The following is a 19,065-nucleotide window of genomic DNA, read 5'->3' on the forward strand; positions in this document are numbered from 1 at the left end:
GTACTGAAAAGATGAGCCAGAAGGAAACGCAGGGATTTGTTCTTGTCCTTGCTGAGTTTAGGGACAGAATTTTGCACAGTTATCTTCCTTGCTCCAGTAGTCCAGAGGGGAAGGGTGTGGGGAGTATCTGGCTCTTGGCCTCCTTGCCTGTCTGCCTTCCTGATACCCACCCAGAGAAGGTAGAAACTATGGGAGACTATGTGAGGCTGGAAGATAAATGAGGGTATCAAATACAACAAGAGGAAAATCACCTTTAATATGATGGGCATGCCAAAAGCTAAAATATAGGCACAGGCTAAATCCTCTATCCCCCATTTTTTTTTCCTCATGGCTTTGAGCTGGGTCAGGCTTGCATGCTGGGGGAGACAGGCTGTCTCCTCAGAACCCCTATTGTCCTAGGGATGGGCAATGCAGGCTGTAGAGAAATGCTTTCTGTGAACAGGTACTCCTGAAGCCTCTTGTCCAGCTCCTGCCTGCTGTGAGAGAGCAAAGGTTACTTGAGTCTCTTTTCTGAGACCACGAATCACACTTGTCTCCCAAGACTTGGTATATGATAGGCTGCCACATTCTGGGACCATCAGTGGCTCCCTTGACATGCCATATAGTTCACATTTCACCGTGGAATTTGAAGTCTTCCTGGGTGGTTTAGTGGCAAAGTTGCGCTTCTATGTTTTCTTCTTTGGTTTTTGTTTTAGACAAGATCTCACTGGTAGCCAGCCCAGGTTGGTCCAGATTTCAGCATCCCTCTACCTCAGCCTTCCAAGAGTTGAGATTAAAGACATTCATTCCTAATCCAGAACATCCAGATTCCTTGCCCAATCTTGTATATTGACCATGCTCTTTAATTCAACGGTACTCTATAGCTGTCTTTTTTTTCCCCCTAAAGATTTTTTTTCATGCCTCCATGCTTTTTCTGATGCTGTTTCCTCTGCATCGGTGCCTCTTACCTATCTTGTCAGGCTGAAAAACTCTGAGTCACTTTAATGACTGAAATCAAATATCTTTTCCAGGTCAATTCCTTGACTCCCCGTCCACTCCCAACCCAACCCTAAAGACAAAATGAATTGCTTTCCTCCCAAGTCTCTAAGCTTCCAGCCATCATAGCACTGGTGACATAAGATCTGACTATCAGTTTTCAGATGCTCGCTGTAGAGTGAACTCTGTGGGACAGGACCAGATGGGACTGGGGCTTGAGAAGGTGTCTGTGCTTGATGTGTTCCTGGTCTATGTCCCTGCTCCCAGCCCTCTGATGAAGTGGGTAGCACCTGTCTGAGCCTCGGAGTCCCTGATTTCAAGTTCAACAGAACCAACTGATACAGGTAGTGTGGGAGTCCTGCCCATGGGAAGACCCACCTGAAGTTCATGTAGCAGAAGAAGCCTACAGTCTGGATTAGGAGGAAGAACAGGAAGATGCTGGTCCGCAGACATGTGGAGGATCCTGGGAGCCAGCCAGATGGGCGGGGAGGCTTGGCTGTCATTTTCTGAAAGGGAAGTATGAGACCCTGCCTCAGCTTCTAACCCAGGAGAGAGGAGGGGACTTGGAATCTTGCCTTGTGTGGTCCCTATTTATCTCCCTCAGGCTTGGGCCATCTTGCCTGTCATCTAGGGAGCATGGAAAAGGGGGCAGTGTGCAAAGCTGCATCTTCCAGTCTTGCATGGGTCCATTTGTGGAAATAGTTCATAAGACATAAGTCCTGGAGTCAATGACAGACTAAAAGCTTAAGAGACGAGAAGGAAGGAGAAGTGGATGCTGCACACGAGGACAAGAGAAAGAACAAGGAGGAACAGGGAACCAGGGAACACTGATGCCACCACTGAATCTGAGTGGCCCTTGGCATGGTCTACCCCACTTTCTTTCTGGCCATTGAGGTGGTCTGACCAAGGTGTCTCTGGGTAGTGCTGAGTGGTGGGGTTTCCTCCTGAGCAAGAAATGAGATCCGTGTCCCTTTGTGCACACATAGATGCCTATCAGTGGTCCTGGACAGATGCCTCGAAGCTGCAGGAGTGCTGAGAGAAGGATGGGAGAGACCAGACCTCAAGGATGAGCCCCTCGTACCATCCACCATTCTTACCACCAGATCCCGGAGGTCCTTCTGCAGGAGGCCGAGGGTCTGGTCCAGCTCAAAAAAGTGATGTTTAGTGCCCACAGGCAGGTAGAAGACGTGTGCTCCTGAAGCCATCTGGGCAGCTGCTTCCCTGGTGGTGTGGTGGGGCATGGAAATCAAGAAAAATGATCCATTACTCTCTTTGGTTGTACCCATGTTACCTAATCTTTTCCCAGAATCCCCCAGGGTCAGTACATGGTAAAGAATAGAGAGCATCCACAGAGTCCTGCCTTGGGTGTTGGTGTTTTTACTCTAAAACTTCTCCCTAAAACCTGAGACAACTTTAGCTTATACAGAGAACTCTCCAAAAGTGTCTGTCTATGCCTTTCGTCTCTATCCCAGAGGAATTAACACCTTAGGCACCAAGATGGAGGGTGTCCACCCACAGAACCCATGATGTGCTTGGGCTCTCCCCACCCCCAGAATTCCATGGGAGCTTTACAGGCATGGGTGTGCCAGAGTGAGATTCAGGGAGACTAGAGGCAAAATGAGCTCAGACCACTTCCTCCAAAGAGCCTCATCTTGGCTGTGTGCTTCCTTCAAGAACCTCTATCAAAATATATGCCCTCGAGGGCTAGGGCGATGATACAGTGGGTAAGAGTGCTTGCTTTGCAGACACGAGAATCCGAGTTCATATTCCCACCACACACATAAAGAGCCAGTATGACAGTATGTGCCTTTAGCCCCAGCACTGGAGGCAGAAATTTCTCATAGAGACAGGATAATAGAGGATATTTTCTTCCCTCTCTCTGTACCCCTCCTCATCTCTTACCTCATCTCTTGCAGAGCCTGGATCAGAGTCCGCTGTCCATAGAGCAGGGTGCTGACCTTGGCAGTGTTCTATGGGAGGGCCAGCTCTTATTTTGTATCCAGAGGACAGTGCCCCTCTCCTCAGAGTCACCTTTCCCACAGACACCTCATTCTTCTCCCAGAAACCTTATTAAATGGCCTGGCTTCCTTCTTTTTGGACATACTGAATCCCCCTGGCACTTGTCCATCTGGAGGACCCTCCTTCTACAACAAAACTGGCATGTTTCTCCCCAAAGGGACTTCGAGGCTTTCCACAAATCCTTCTCCTTTTAAAACATGTCCCGGCCTCCTCAGAGCAGCAGAAGCCCAACCCAATCCTCTCTGTGCCTTTCTCCTAGGCTATGGGCCAGCACTGGTTAAAATCCAGCACATGGGCCCAAGTCTGGCAGAGGGACCTGGAGAGGCAACTGACACTTCTGAGGGCGAGAAGAATCAGGCAAGAGGGGTCCAGGGCCTGAAGAAGGATCAGAAATACCTGGAGTGTGGGCCTCTTTCCTCTGTGCCATGCCAGCAGCCTGTGCTGGACTGGGGACAAAAGACTAAGCACGGCCTTGCAGAGCCCAGCAAAGCCTGCAAGAGCAACTGGCTCCCTCTGACCACTACCCAGCACCTTGGCTGGGTTTAGCTTTCACTCCCCAAGTTAGAGCATGTCCTAGGGAATGACACCTAGGGGAGGAGCCAGGGTGGCAGCAGAGATGAAATGAGGATTCTGGTGCAACTGAGCATTTAAGCAAGTCTTATGCAAATCACACGTGAAGCCACATGCAAATTAGCGCCTAGTCTATTTCTGCCATTTGTCTATAGACCAGATTCCAAATACCTGGCATCTCTTACTCTGCAGCTCAGTCTGTGGCTCCAGGGCAATTGCTATGTGGTAGTGTCCTCTTACATACTACCCTGTTGCATCCCGTGACCTGCCCACCCTCCCCCGCAACCCCGCCAAGCTTGGGTGAAGTTAGAGCTGGACTCTCATTATTCTTTCAAGCTCTTGGGTGGAATCCAGGGTGGCCCAAGGTAACTCACCCAGCCTCCCTCAGGCCGGATTTGGACCACAGACCCCAACTGCTGTTTCCACTGTTTCTCAGCCTGGTCCATCTGCCTGGAGAGAGCCTGGAGGGCCTGCAGGATCTGGCTTTGTCTGCTCAGTGTATCCTCCAGGTTAAAGAACCTTTCCCCTGGGGGGGGGGGGGCAGAAAGGTTGCTTGAGCGAGGCAGTAAATTCTGTTTTGGAGTGAAGCACAAGGAGCTGTGGGCTCTTCTTCTAAGACCTCCCCTAGAAAATGGGTCTTGAGGAGCCCGCAAGCAGGGTGGGCAACAGAAAAATGTCAGAGAAATCTGACAATATAAACTTGATCCTCAGGTCCCCAGATCTCGTATAAAGGTAGAAGAATGAATTTCACAGAGTCATCCTCTTACTGCCATATAAATGCTGTGGTATACACACACACACACACACACACAGAGAGAGAGAGAGAGAGAGAGAGAGAGAGAGAGAGAGAGACAGACAGACAGACAGACAGACAGACAGACAGACAAAGAGAGACAGAGAGAGACAGAGAGACAGAGAGCGACAGAGAGACTGGGGGTGAGGGTGTCAGTTGGGAATAGGCCAGAAGGCTCAGCCCAGGATTTGCTTACATGCAGCCTCCGTGGGTCTCTACTTCTGCACTGGCTAATGGGCTTCTGGTTTGAAGGACAGTGTTCTATGGCCTACGATTTCCTATGGCCCTACCTGCCTGCCCTCTGAGTATTACCTTCTTCCTGGGCTTTGGAGTTCAGTGGTAGTATGGTATCCTCTCTGGTACCCAGGGCCAGCCTTGCCTTCAGTTCTTCCAGCTTCCTGGCCAGGTGGAACTGCTCCTTCTCTGTGAATGGCTGGAGGGCTTCCTGGAAGAGGAAGACAAAAACTCAAAGGCAAATGCATGGCAGTACTGTGAGGGGCAACCTTCCCTCAGACCCCAGGATCCCAGTCTTCCTCCCTAGCCACATACTCACCAGGACCAAGGAGAAACCCACAGTTCAATCACAAGGCCCCACCAGAGCCCTGTAGCTTATAGACATAAGCTCTGTGTCTACCACATCCTGTATCCTTCTCGACTCACTGTGAGCTCAGGCCCTTGGTCATTTTAAGCTTTTAGGTATGGTGCTCCTCTAAGCTCATCTCCTCCAGACGTCCTTCTCTCCCATCCTTGCTGCCTCAGACCCCTCCTTAGTGTTCCTTCTCTTCCCCTCTAATCTACTCCCCACCTCCCCACCTTCCACCATACTCCCCAGCCCCCACCCCACCCTGGGCTTTCTTGGTTTCCTTTTGTTGTTGAGACAAGGTCCTAACGGTGCCATCCTGGCCTAGCACTCACAGAAGTTCACCCACCTCTGCCTCCTGAGTGCTGGGATTAAATGTGTACGCCACCTGGGAAGCCTAGAAGACAAACCCTGGCCCCTACACTGTCCAGCCCAAGGTCTCACTTGAGTAGAGCTCAGAGAGTTATCTGGGGTGAGAACCAGGATAGAAGGTCTGTCATGAGTGGAGGTGGCTGAGGAGGGCAGGATCTCTGAGCTACCTCTCCCAGGCAGACATGGCTGGCATTACCTCTGAACCTGGGTCCCTCAAACTGAAGGTCAGGAAGGACAGGACGTCATGGTCATCTGGAAGAGGGACGGATGAAGTGGGGATAAGGAGGTTTTTACCCAGGAGCCCATGCACTCAGACTCTACTATTTGCTAGGAGAACAAGAGACTTGTACAACCTTGGGCAACTCTGACTTTTGACTCACTTACTTCATTGGGAAGGTATGAAGGTTAAATACACAAGCATGTGGGACGTGAGGGTTGAACCTCACACAGCCAGAGTGGGGCCCAGGGGCCATGCAGCAGACCACAAGACGCAAGAGAGAGCTGCCGCTGCAATTACGAGCACACGGTGGCTGCTTCCCAAACACGGTTATAACCATGTCACTTCTCAGAAACCTTCCATGACTCTCCAGTACCCAGAGTCCAGAGATGGAGGTCCTGGCATCCACAGACTCCCACACTCTCCATGGCAAGATACCCCACTGCTCCAGTTCTGTACTGTACCTTGTGGTGTCCCTCTTTTTATCAGCTGACAGCAGCCAGTAAAGTGAGTTTGTGGATATTGACACTGGACTATAAAATTCCCCATGTGTCATCTCAGTTGAGGTTTTTGTTTGTTTGTTTGTTTTGTTTTGTTTTGTTTTGTTTTGAGACAGGGTCTCATGTAGCCCAGGCTGACCCTTGAATTTGCAGTGTAGCAGAGGATAACATTGACCTCCTGACCCCACCACCTCTGTGTTGTTAGGAATGCACCACCACACCTGGTACCCTGAATGCTACTTGGGTACTCACCAGCAGAGTGCAGAAGTCCCAGACTCCCTCTGAGACTTCAATAGCTTTTCAAAGTCTGATGGAGAAGCCAGAGAGGAAGTGTGACCAGCCCAGGCCCCTTGTTGAGGAGGTGCTTGATGCTGTACAAAGGCACCTTAGAAGCTGCAATAAGGTTTTGCCACCACCAAACACAGCCCTTTACTCTTACCTACCTGGTAGGGGTCTCACCTGCTAAGGTACTGGTGGCTGCTGAGACCCCAAAAAAGCCTCCAGGGGCTAAAAGCAGGGGCTCCACATCGACACAGACCTCTTCAGGGTCATTAGGAGTAAGGCCTCCACTCAAGGACACCTGAAGGGCATAGAGGGAGTGAGCCCCTGCCTCTTCTGGTCCCAGGGTAAGGAAAGGACTATCCCTTCCTCAGACTCACTGGCTCCCCAGGCCTGAGGTAAGGTAGAAACTACAGAGCTTGGGATCACGATGGCACGAAAGTGACACAGATGTTGGTCTCACGGGAACCTTGTGAGTCTTTGTATTGGTGGAAGATCAGGTGTGGGGATTGGTCTGGGAGTACCAGGGACCTCTCACATGGGTGTAAGGACAAATATGTGAGTGACACGTGGGTCACAGTCATGGGGCTGTTGGAACACCAGGTACTGTCCCCTCAAACCACAGCTCTACCAGCCACCAGAGGCTATCATAGAAACAGCAAGGTGACTCACACGCAGCCTCTGCCTCCAGTAGGTGATCCGAGCTCGGAAGGGGTGTGGCCGGTTCCTGAAGTCCCTAAGACAGGAGCCAAGCTCCCGGACAGTTCCATCCCTATGAACAATTGGAATGCAACCAGGTCACATGGCACCAAAGGACTAGCCCCTGGTGGGACAGTCCCAGGAGCAACTCTGTTCAAGCCTGCAATGTCACTGTCCCCATGGGGTGACCTGGCTTGGGACAAGTCCCTGTTGTCTACCTTCGGGCTCCTTTGCCATAGTTTGCTTCCATGGCAGGAGAAGGAGGAATAAGAAAGTAAGTTCTGCCTGGCACTGTGGACCTGGGAGTTCACAGCAGCCAGAGGCCAAGGCTAACCACAGGATTTCTAAATCTATCCTCCAGCTCACTTCCTAATCCCACTGCCCCCCCCCTCTGTTCCTCCCTCTACTTCCCTTCACTCCAAGGCTGGTCTGTCCCTTTCCCAACCAACCAAGATTCAGACTGTTGAGGCAGACACTAAGGGACCTGTTCTAAAGGCCAAGGACAGTTAGTTAGCAAGGACAGTATGTCTCGTTCACCTTTCTCCCAGGGAGGCTCAGGAAATTAGGAGCAGAGTTGAGCCTGAGTTTCTCCAGCCTGTGGCTGCACACTGTGGGACCTACGCTATCACCTTCAGCCAAGAAGAGCTGGGCAGCAGGGAACAGGGAGAAGCCAGATTGGAGGCAGTGACTGCCTGGCTGTATAACCTTGGGCAAGTCCTCACACCTTCCCAAACCCCAGAACTGTTGTCTTTAAAATGAGGATAATAACTGCAACTACCTCATAACAGTGTTATGAGGGTGCACGGGACAATGTCAAGTGTCTGGGCACTGTGCCTGGTATACAGTCAGCCCGACTCCATAAATGCCAGCAATTATCCTAATTGTGATGGGCCGAAGGATGTTTGCTGAGACGCACTGACAAACCAGTCCAGCTGCTCAGGGCAGCTAGCAGGGGAAGGGCAGAAGGCCACCTCATCTGGGAGAAAAAGACGACAGCATGGCTAGTGCCTGGACCCTCCCTGGGCACTACTGTGTGGCCACTCAGGTTAATCAGCCTTTCTGGGCCTCAATGTCCTCACCTAGCAACCTGTACTTAATAAGAGGGTCTGGGGGTTGGGGATTTAGCTCAGTGGTAGAGCGCTTGCCTAGCAAGCACAAGGCCCTGGGTTCGGTCCCCAGCTCTGAAAAAAAGAAAAAAAAAAAAAAAGAGGGTCTGGAGCGAGTGAGACCCTCATGGTAGTCCCTGCCTTTGTCACTTCACCTGGGGCTCGTGAGCTAAGTGACTGGAGAGAGGCCATCACCGAGAAAAGAAAGCACACTCTGGGTTGGTTCCTGAGGCATAGCTCAGACCCATGGGAAAGAGTCCCAGGAGGCAGGGGAGCTCAGAATGAGACATCAGTGAGCGTGGGTCTAGGAGGGGTGGATTCTCTAGGGATAGAAGTACAAGTGATTGGTAAGCCCAAGAACAGGGGTGGGGTAGGGGTGGGGCTTGGTTCTTTCAGGCCCTTACCCAAACTGCTCCTGGAGGTCATGCCCATCACTGGCCAGCACTCGGATGGCAGGACCGTTCTGCATAGGAGGTGACAATCGGTTTGAGCCTCAGTTAGAGTGAGGAGAGTGAGGATTAGAGTTAAGACGGGTGGGCAGGAGGATGGGCAAGGGATGCCTACTCACCTGGACATCATTGGAGGAGGAATCAAAGTAGATCCCAATGCCATCCCATGAGGCCAGTCCCTCCACAACAGAGCCAACTTGATCTCTGTCCTTGGTGTACCACATGGCCTGCAAGTTCCCGGCCCACAGGTCAGGGTCTCTGTAGGACACTGGTATCTGGGGCCTATCACCTACTTCCCCAACAGATAAGAGTAAAGACCACTCACCACACCCAGGGCTCCCCGGCGTCCCGGTCCTGTCACTCTCATCTGCATCTCTACTTCCCAGGAAGGGAAGGAGACAGAGATCTCACTCCACACGGCACCGCTCCGGTTCTTCATAGATGGAACCAGCCGTACTTCCTCTAGGCCTGGAATGGCGTCTGTGGAGCAGGGCAGCTGAGGACCACTGGACTCTCTTCCCCTATGTCTCTATCTCATTGGCAAAAGTGAGCCCTGGGAAAGTGCTCACACCAAGACCTTGTCATTTGATATGAGGCTGGCTGCTGAGATGCAAATTGGAAAAGGGGACCAGCATCCAACTGGGTGCTACCCAGGAAAGGCAGCATGAGAGAGTCAGTACTTAGCTGTGTTCCACTTCAGGCTCACTGAACGTCTAGGCCATCCAATTTTATAAGATTCCATGTTATGGGACATGGGACAGAGCTCAGTTGGTAGACTACTTGCCTAGTAAACACATGGCTCTGAGTTCTCTCCCTAGTAAAACTGAACGTGGTGGTACACACCTGCAGTCCTAGCACCCAGGAGGTGGAGGCAGGCGGATCCGTAATTCAAGGCCATCCTTGGCTATGTAGTTAGCTTGAGGCGAGGCTTTGGCTACATCAGACTGTCCTGGGGCTGGGCAATGGCTCGCTGTGTAAGTATGAGGATCTGAATTTTGATCCCAACACCCATGTAAAAGCTGGGCATGAGCCGGAGGGTGATGGTGCATGATTTAATCCCAGCACTCAGGAAGCAGAAGCAGGGTGGATCTTTGTGAATTGGAGGCCAGCCTGCTTGGTCTACAGGTTGAGTTCTAGGAGCTGGGCGTGGCCGTGCAAGCCAGACTTGTAAGCCCGGAACAGGGGGAAAGAGACAGGTACATCCTGGGAGTTTGGGGGATACCAATCTAACTGAAGTAGTGAGCTCTGGGATCAGTGAGTGATCTTGGTTTTTGTCATTTTTCTCTTTCTTTCTTCCTTCCCTCCCTCCCTCCTTCCTTTTTCATTCCTTTCATTGCATTGGCTGCTCTTCCAGAAGACCTGGGTTCGAGTCCCAACATCCACAAGGCAGCTTACAACTGTCTGTAATTCCAGTTCCAAGGGATCTGATACCTTCATACAGACATACATACAAAACGCCAATACACAAAAAATAAAAATAAAAAATTTAAAAAAGGTTTCAACCCCCCTGTCTTGAAAAACTAAACCAAACAAAAACGAGCCAACAAACAAAAGACAGACAGGCAGTGTTGACACACACCTTTAATCCCATCACTCAGGAGGCAGAGGCAGGTGGATGTCTGAGTTCAAAGCTAGTCTGGTCTACAGAGGGAGTTCCAGGACAGCCAGGGGTGCATAAAACTACCACCACCACCACCACCAACTACAAAGATGGAGAAGCAATTGAAGAATTTATCCTAATGTCAACTCTAGCTTTCACATGTGCAGGCATGGGTTAATACGTATGTACACACACATATGCACGTGCACGAACATACATCATCATTTCTGTCTCCAAAAACTCATCACCACCACCACCACCACCATCATCATCATCACCATCATCATCATCATTTCAGTCTCCAAAAAAGCAGATACCATTTTGCAGAAATTCAAACACATCTCTCTCCACTAAGGCTTCTTGCCCTGAGACATCAGCTCTGGGAAAGTAAGAAGTACAAGCTGTGAGGCCCCCTGAGGGACCAAGGGCAGCCCAAGAAGACGAAGGTTTGTGGCAAAGGAACTGAGGCAGGCTCTGGCCTAGGGGGTGGTGAGGAAACGGTGCAGGCTAGGAGAGCTCGAGGATTACCCAGGCGCTGGGGGGCATGTCCGAGGATCTTCCTGTGGTGTGGAGAAGAGGAAGTGAAACTGAGGCAGACATAGCCAGAACTGGAGGTGGGGATCAAAGGCTCCATTCCAACTGGCTCCCTAACACTCTGGTCTACCAACGTGGAACCTGGTCCAAAGCCTAGACCCTGCCAAGACTTTCCGGAGGTTGCTAATCCGGCTTGGGCGTGTTTGCTCTGCAAAGGCCAGTGGTGGGTGGGGAAGCACAGAAGTTCCTGAGTCCCTGGAAGTCTCTACTGCTTGAAGTGGGCTGCAGTTTTTTGGGTTTTGATTTTATAATATAGACCAGGCCGTCCTTGAACTCTCTGGATAGACATAGATGACCCTGTGCTCCTGGTTCTCCTGCCTTTATTTCTACAGAGTGCTGGGATAACGTTGCAATCCCATCTAGTTTGTTTTCATACTTTAAAACATGCAGGAGTGCATGTGTGTGTGCGTGTGTGTGTGTGTGTGTGTGTGTGTGTCTGTGTCTGTGTCTGTGCGCGCGCGCGCGCGCATGTGCATACACACGCAGGCCCATGTATTGAAGCTGGAGAACCACTTTCAATAGGTTTTCAATAGTTGGTTGCCTCCTTCCACTGTGGGTTCTTGGAATCACATGCAGGTTATCGGGCCTGCATGACAAATGCTTTTATTAGCTGAGCCATCTCAGCTCTTTTTACAAAAAAGGAAAGGTCTTGACAAGCAGTGCAGGCTAACCTCAAGCTCTTGTTTTTCCTGTCTCAGCCTCCTGAGTGCTGGGACTGCAGCATCACACCCAGCCCAGGGAGACTTGTGGGAGGCAAGCTTATCTGACTAAGCTCACGTTCTCCTCATTATGTGGAGTCTCTGGGACCTCACCCCAGACCAGAGCCTGACTCAGTCCTGGGTATCTGGGCTGGGCATAGAGTAGCCTTGGGTGGGGTTCTGATCAAAGGGGAGATGAATGGATAGACAGTAATCACATCTGGTGATCTTGGAGGACATACCTCTGCTCTCCCTCATGATCTGGGACACCTCAGATTTGGTAAGGCTCTGAGCAGAGCACCATCCTGTCCCTAAGGCAGCACTTGGCTGTGAGACAGCCCACTCCCTCATTCATCCCCTGGCCTTCTGTGGAGGAGGATCAAGGTTTCTGTCATCTTTGAGCATTTTAGTCAGGAACTGTGCCATTATTTGGAACTTATATCTAAGATAAAAATACACAACCGATCTACCTTTTCTCTTTGCCTTTCCAGCCACAAGGCTTTGAACAACACTCATGGCTGGGTAAACCTCACAATATATCTGTAGATGAGCCATGTTCCTGGACTCCATTCCTGCTCCACTCTACCTCAGAGTGTTTGATGCTTTTCTCTTATTCGTAATGTAAGATCCTGCATATTGTAGAGTTTTTGATAACACTGAGCAGCAAACACTGTTTGTTTGTTTGTTTGTTTGTTTGTTTGTTGGGGAGGGGGCGGTCCTTTGCAGCACAGACCCTCTGTGAATAGGATTGGACAAATCAGGGTTTGGAAGTGTCTGAGCACAGACCTGTGGGCTAAGGTCCTCACATGTCTGCTTCTACCTCCAATAAACAGGCAAGGGAAGAACGTGGTGCCCGCTGTAACGAAACATCTGGACACACAGTGCCTCCCTTCTGGCAGACCTCTAGTTCCATGGGATAGAGCCAGCAGAAAAGAGGCTTGTCTGTGTTCAAGGTGCCTTGTTCTTGTGCATCTGGGACATATCATGTGTGTACATGAGTGTACGTGTGTACAAGCGCATATGTTTGCAGTCCAAAAGCAGAGGAAGAGGGGGACTGCAAACAGAATTGATGAAAAAAAAAAAAAGGTCTTGGGCATAGAGAGGCACAAGAGAAACTGAAGCTGGTAGTGAGGTAGAGCTAGGATGTATAGCCTGGTCTATGGCCACCCATACAGCCCCTCTCCCCTGGGCCTTGCATTCTTTTATCCTTCTCTTTAGCTATGACCCTGTGCTGTCCTACATACCCAATAGCTTGTTCTGCCAGTGCCTTCACAAATAAATTCCATGAACGAAGAAGGGATGTCTTGAAAGGCAAAGCAGCAGGGAATGGGAGAGCAGGAGACAGGTCTTAGAAGGGTCCTGAGCCAGGCACTCAGGTAACCCCCATGTTACCTCTCTCCGATAGAGCCTCTCACATCCACTGTATAGACCACTAGCACTCTGGAGGACCCTGGGCATGGCGAGTCCTCCTTTGTGCCTCACCTCCATGGTGGCTCCAGAAGGGAATTCCAGCTCCAGGAACTGCCAGTCTTGGTCCCTTGAAGCTGAGCTTGTACTCAAACCTGCGTTGAGGAGGGGGGTAACTCCTTTCAGCACTATGCAGAGCCAGCAGGAGGGAAAGGAGGCAGAGGGAAGGTGAGAGGCCTCCTGTCTTCAGCATTGCAAAGGAGCTGGTTTCTGGGCACCTGGTTGGATCCTGGCTATGAGGCCAACTACAGGACTCAGTCAGGCAGGGAGACACTGGGGACCTTCCAGGATCTAGATTTTTGGCTCTATGCTCCCCACCTCCCAATATACACATCCTGTTTCTCTTGCAGGTCTGATCTCAGGCCCCACCCTTCCTTGCCTCCACCTGAAGCCTTGGCTATCCCTGGGCTCTTCGCCAACTTGAGCTTTGCCCCTGCTCTTTGGCTTAGGTCATCTTCCTGCTCTTTCCTGTTCGTTCCTTCAGCTGTTGAGAGGATGGGGTGCTCGGGAGAGCTCAGTGCCAGGCCCAGCTCTTCCACAGCCCTGGCCTTCCCTCCTTGTTTGTTTGTTTGTTGGGGAGGGGGTGGTCCTTTGTATCCTGTTCTTTTAACAGCTTGTGCATAGCCTGCTCTCTGGCCGCTCATCCGACCGCTCTCCCCTGAGCCTTGTATCCCTTCATCCTTCTCTTTAGCTGTGGCCCTCTGCTGTCCTGCATGCCCAATGACTCCTTCTGCCAGTGCCTCTGGCCCTCCACAAATAAAGTGTATCTTGATAAAGCTGCTGGACAGGGTAGCACATGTCTGTATCTCAACACTGAGAAGGCTGAGGCAGGAGGACTCCTGTGAGTTTGATAAGATTAGCCTAGGTTATATAGCAAGTACCAAGCCAGTGAGGGCAACATAATAAAAATCTTAAAAAACAGAAGAAGCCTGTTTACTTGTTTGTTTGTTTGGTTCAGTTTGGATTTTCAAGACAGAATTTCTTTGTGCAGCCCTGACTATCCTAGAACTCCCTCTGTAGACCAGGCTGGCCTTGATCTCCCTCCCTCTGCCTCCAGAATGATGGGATTAAAGATGGATGGGGCAGTGGGAGGAAAAGGACATAGGGAGAACTAGTACAAATACGAGTTATAGGATATATTTTTTGGAGAATACAAGATATAAAATACCTTGTTTGGGGTCTAATTTTAATCCAACTGGAAAAATAAAACAATTGGGGAATTGGAGCAATGGGTATTCGATGATATCAAGGAATTATGGTTAAATGCTTAGGCGTGATATGGCATTTGAGTTATGAATTTTAGGTATTTAGGAGAAACACATTAAAGCTTTACGGAGGAATTTATTTGTCTGGGATTTGTTCTCACATATCCCAGAGCCTGGGGCAAACAGGTGGTAGAGACAGTGTAGGCCAGACCTGGACTGGTCACTGTTGAAATGGAGGGTTCATTACATCTGCCGTTTTAAAAAGCAAGGTCTTATGTCACGTATGCTCTGTAGCTAGGGATGGCCTTCAACATCTCACTGTGTTTGTCTGTGCCAAGTTCTAAATTACGGCATTTGTCAAATTGTTTTTAAATTTATATTTTGAAACAGAATTTCTTTGTGTAGCCCTGTCTGTCCTAGAACTCACTCTGTAGACCAGGCTAGCCTTCAATTCAGAGGTCTGCCTACCACTGCCTCCTGAGTGCTGGAGTTAAAGGTGTGCATGCACCACCATGCCCAGCTTACAGCTGGGTTTTGTCTGCTGTTTTCAAGACAAGATGTTGCTGTGTAGCCCTGGCTGGCCTGGAATGTGCTACCCACACCAGGCTGGTCTCAAACTCAGAGACCCACCCACCTGCCTCTTCCTTCTGTCTCTCCTTCCTGGTGCTTCATCAGTTATGTGGTGGGGAGCCTCATTCTAGGCAAGCACTCCACCAGCTGAGCTACATCCCTAGGCCTGTCTTCTGCTCTCTATTCTTTCATGCTGGGGATCCAACCCAGGGAGCCCTACCACTGAGCTATGCTTTGTTCTATTCTTTACACAATTAAAAATATTCTTGAAAGGTAAGAAATCTGCATTCCAAATCCTCCCATCCAGGTAGAGGTTCGTCTCCATAGTAGTCAATTCAAGTCTTCTAATAACTGTAGTGACTGAACTGTGTGATGTTGATTATGCCCAGGCTGTGAATACACAGGTTTAAGGACATGCTAAAAGGAAGTCACTGTGCCAAGCTCAACCACCTCCACCTTCACAGCCAAGCTGGGGGCAGGGGAGCTCCCCTACAGTTGTTTTCTGAGTCTCTACTCTATCCAAGCAAGGTATTGTGAATCATTTCCTTGGAGTTCTAATAAACTGCCCCTGATGGAAGTTCATTGAAACTAAGTAAATAGTTCTAAAGATTCAGGAAATTCTGAGGGAAGACTCTTTAAGTCACCAGTTCTAAAGGTAGGCTCATTAAGACTCAGGAAATACACAATCCAGAACACTCAGGAAGTCCCTGAAACTGACCAAACATGTAGGGGCCCTCAATGTTAGAAGGATGAACTGTTGAGGAGGTTAGACTGGTGGAGCTGCCTGGAAGACACTGATCTGTGAAGTTTCTTGCAAGTCCTGCAGCAAGCTCCAGGCCTCGGGCTTTTGTGAGCCATCATCCATGTGTTGATGCAGCTGCTTTGGAGTCATTCTTCCTCCTGTAAATGACCCCTGACCCATACTCCTGTAAGTGGATAGGATCTGACCTATAGCATTTACTGATAACTGAATCACACCACCACCACCTGGCTTCACTGAAGACTGGACTGGGGGAATTTTAACTCCTCACCAGCTACTCCCAGCCATCTTCTGTTAGGAGCCAGCAATAAAGCCTTGTGGAGGAGCAGGCCCCGCTCTCAGGACCCTGAGGCAAAGAGGGCTTTCACTGAGGCTGTTCTTCAGTTTCCATCCCTTCTGTCTTCTGCCTCTAGCTCCCATCTCTTCCTTTCCTTTCCTTTCCTTTCCTTTCCTTTCCTTTCCTTTCCTTTCTTTCCCTTTTTGTTTTTATTTTTTGAAGTGTTTTTGTACCTGGATCAAGTGCTGGGGACCAAACCCAGGACCTTGCATATGCTAGGTAAGAGCTCTTAACGATGGTAGCACTGAGCTGTAACCCACCAGCCCAGTCCCCCCGCCCAACTTTCTTAGACAGGGCTTCATTTAGCCAGCTCAGTCCAGCCTCTGACCAATATGCAGCTGAGGATGAACTTATATTGCCGAGTCTCTTACCTCCATTTCTCAGGTGCTTGTGACTCCATGAACAGATTATGCACCATGAGGAATCAAACCCAGAGGGAGCTTCGTGCTTGCTAGGTAACCACTGGCAGCTCAGCCCCAAGCTTACTTCTCTTTGTGCTTGTGTCTCTCCCACCCTCAGCCATCTGTGTGGCTGCTGGATTGTTGTAAAAGAGTATGACATGATTCCTAACCTAGAAGGTATCCCTAACATTTGAGTGCAGATGGGGGACACCCTTTCAGAGCTCAGTTTGGTACTCAGAAGTCACCTTCTGCCAGTAGCCAACCAATATTGCAAAGGCAGCAGGATGCACCACTTTCCAGGCACTCAGTGAAAGGGGCAGAGATGTGGTGTGTGTGTGTGTGTGTGTGTGTGTGTGTGTGTGTGTGTGTGTGTGCGCGCGCATGTGCATGTTCCTTGTAAAAAGAAGGGCCCATGGGCAGCAAAAGCTGTGAGATTCCTACAACTAATGTGTTCGAAGCTGAGAGGCATGGTTTGGGAGCAGAAGTGCAGAGAAAGCAGGCCCTGGGCCTCACCTGCTTTAACAGACCCAAAGAGCCCAACCTGAAGCAATCATGACACATTTCTCTTTTTAAGACAGGGTCTCGGGGCTGGGGATTTAGCTCAGTGGTAGAGCGCTTACCTAGGAAGCGCAAGGCCCTGGGTTCGGTCCCCAGCTCCGAAAAAAAGAACCAAAAAAAAAAAAAAAAAAAAAAAAGACAGGGTCTCTACACCCTGGCTGGCCTAGAACTCTGTATGTAGCCAAGATGGCCTGCGTGCCATCTCACTTGGAAAGTGCTAGGGTTTCAGCGGTGTATATCTGGTTTCAATTTGGTCATCAAACATTCACCAAGGCTCCAGCGTGTGCCTCCCTCTGTTGCGGTGTCAACGAAGTCAACTCCAAGGAAGGCTCTACCACCCGTCCCTACCACGTCTTCTCAGTAGCTTGTTTTTCCCACCCAGGATTTGGACATGAGCCATGGGTCAGTGTCCTTCCCTCAGACAGTGGAATCTGCACAAGCCTCTGACCTCCTACTCCCATCTTCCAGTTAGAGATACATTTTCCTGGAATGGGCTTGGCCAAACACAGATGCTACTCGGGCCAGTTTCCTCAGACTGGGGATGAAACCAACAACAGTCTCATCCCAGTCCTTTTGGTGAGGCAGGCCCCAGTGGCTTCCCCCGCAGGCCTCTCTCTGGGCCTCAGTGGCACTGGCTCTCTGCTCCACCCAGTCTTGAGCTTCCCCTGTGTCTTGCAGTTAGTCTTGATTATTTGAAGACAGGTTCTCAGTAAGTAGCTCAGGCTGGCCTCTAACTCACATCTACCTGCTTCAGCCTCCTGAGTGCCAGGTTTGCAGGAGCTTCCTCTTCCTGACCTGTTCTAAGACACCTCCAGGGTTCATCCTGTGCCCCTTACCACATAGCACTCATCTTTCAGGTTCAATCCATTCACAGACAACTCTCGGCTTCCTTCTCCAGCCTAGGTTTCAACAATTCCCTACCTCTTGGCAGTTTTCAAGGCACACAATTCAGTGTGCCCTCAGCAGAGCCTGTGATGGTGTCTCCTCCACAGGTGCCCAGCTACCCCTTTCCTCATACCCACCACCAGGAAGTCAGAGGTGTTTGGCTCATCCTTTTCCTTCATGTGGTGCATGCTGACCCCACGAGTACGTTCTGATGTGGCCTCTTAGATCTCCCTAGAGTCCATCTTCCCTCACAATCATTCTTACTCTCTTTGCCTCACACTTGCCTGCCAGTACCCAGGAGGATGACTTTAAAATTGTGTGACCTGGCATGTCTCTGCTGTCTCAAACCTGTCCCTGGATTCCAACAGCTCCTGGCTTGATAATAAACACAGGCAGGCTACACCCTTCTCTCACCAGCCCCATCTCATATCTCCTAGCACTGTCTGTCGGTAAAGAATTGTCTTCACCCATTTTCTTAGAGCTCTTTGACAAGCTTCCCTGCCTAGGGTCCCTGGTGGGCTATAAGCCCTACCCATGTTCGCACCCATCCTGAACGCAGCCCAAATGCTGCTTCTTAATCTACAGACAATACTCTCATATTAGGCAATCCGTCACAAGAGCCTGTCATTGTGGGTGACTGCCCTCTTAGCCATGGATTCTAGTCTGCTCTGCTCCCTGCCTGAATCATCCAGTAGTCTACACACAGCAGGTATTAGACCATTTGCAGTAGAATGACTCATAAAAATTAGCCTGAAGTATGTGCAGAGGGTGGCTTTGTGGAGAGGCAGTGCATTGGGAGGGGCTAGAGCACAGCTGGCCTGTGGAGGAAGACAGAAGATGACCTTCAAGCCAGCATTCCTGGGTCTTAGGTTCTGTATGCTGGAGGAAGGCCAGAGCATGACGGGACAAGGGGAAACTCCCTACTCATCTCAATGAAACAGGTCTCTCCTACTCATTGGGGCTCTGCCGGTCTTGGACAACCTGGAGAAAAGCCCATGACTGGTCCCCGTTCTCCCCCTGTGTATCCCAGTTGGGGCTGACAGAAGTGCCTCACTCCATGCAGAGCCCAGGAGGGCACGGGGCTTGGCACACAGTAGGGGTGAGGAAGAGCAAAGCTGTCCCATGTTAGATGGGACGTGAGAAGCACCAGAGGCTCCCCTTCCCTTCACCCTGAGGTCAGCACTGTCTGAGGGATGTTTATCTGGGCTCTCACCCCAGAGCCACATCCCATCTGGCCAGGCGCAGACTCCACTGCTTTGTGCTTCAGGCCTGGACAACACGGCAGAAGCAGCAGCCAGAATTCCCAGCAGCCTCCCAGGGACTGGTCCTGAGCCCGAGGCAGCCCAGGAGCTCAGGCTCAGGTGTAGCTGGCAGAAATGGACAGCAGTGAGCACTTCCCACGGGCAGACACAGGACACTGGCTCGTGCAGC

At 50.5% G+C, this 19,065-nt stretch overlaps 1 protein-coding gene across 2 annotated transcripts; it reads right to left on the reverse strand.

Annotated features, from left to right (window-relative positions):
• Positions 1-235: 235 nt before the first annotated feature.
• Positions 236-19,064, reverse strand: Lman1l (lectin, mannose-binding, 1 like). Of its 2 annotated transcripts, none has more exons than XM_063265121.1 (13): positions 12,934-19,064; positions 8,885-9,039; positions 8,679-8,786; positions 8,515-8,573; positions 6,978-7,077; positions 6,486-6,606; positions 5,506-5,561; positions 4,670-4,802; positions 3,939-4,090; positions 2,878-2,945; positions 2,073-2,196; positions 1,354-1,481; positions 236-476 (listed from the first exon to the last, which is right to left on the reverse strand). In XM_063265121.1, exons 1-13 carry the CDS (start codon positions 13,250-13,252, stop codon positions 344-346), a joined length of 1,656 nt encoding a protein of 551 aa, XP_063121191.1. In that variant the 5' UTR covers positions 13,253-19,064; the 3' UTR covers positions 236-343. The 2 variants fall into 2 exon arrangements, with proteins under 2 accessions (XP_063121191.1, NP_001012483.2); NM_001012465.2 differs by having other exon boundaries at positions 294-473; positions 12,934-13,136.
• Position 19,065: the final 1 nt, after the last annotated feature.

This window comes from Rattus norvegicus, chromosome 8 (genome assembly GCF_036323735.1).
Source record: "Rattus norvegicus strain BN/NHsdMcwi chromosome 8, GRCr8, whole genome shotgun sequence".
Taxonomy (NCBI): Eukaryota; Metazoa; Chordata; class Mammalia; order Rodentia; family Muridae; genus Rattus; species Rattus norvegicus.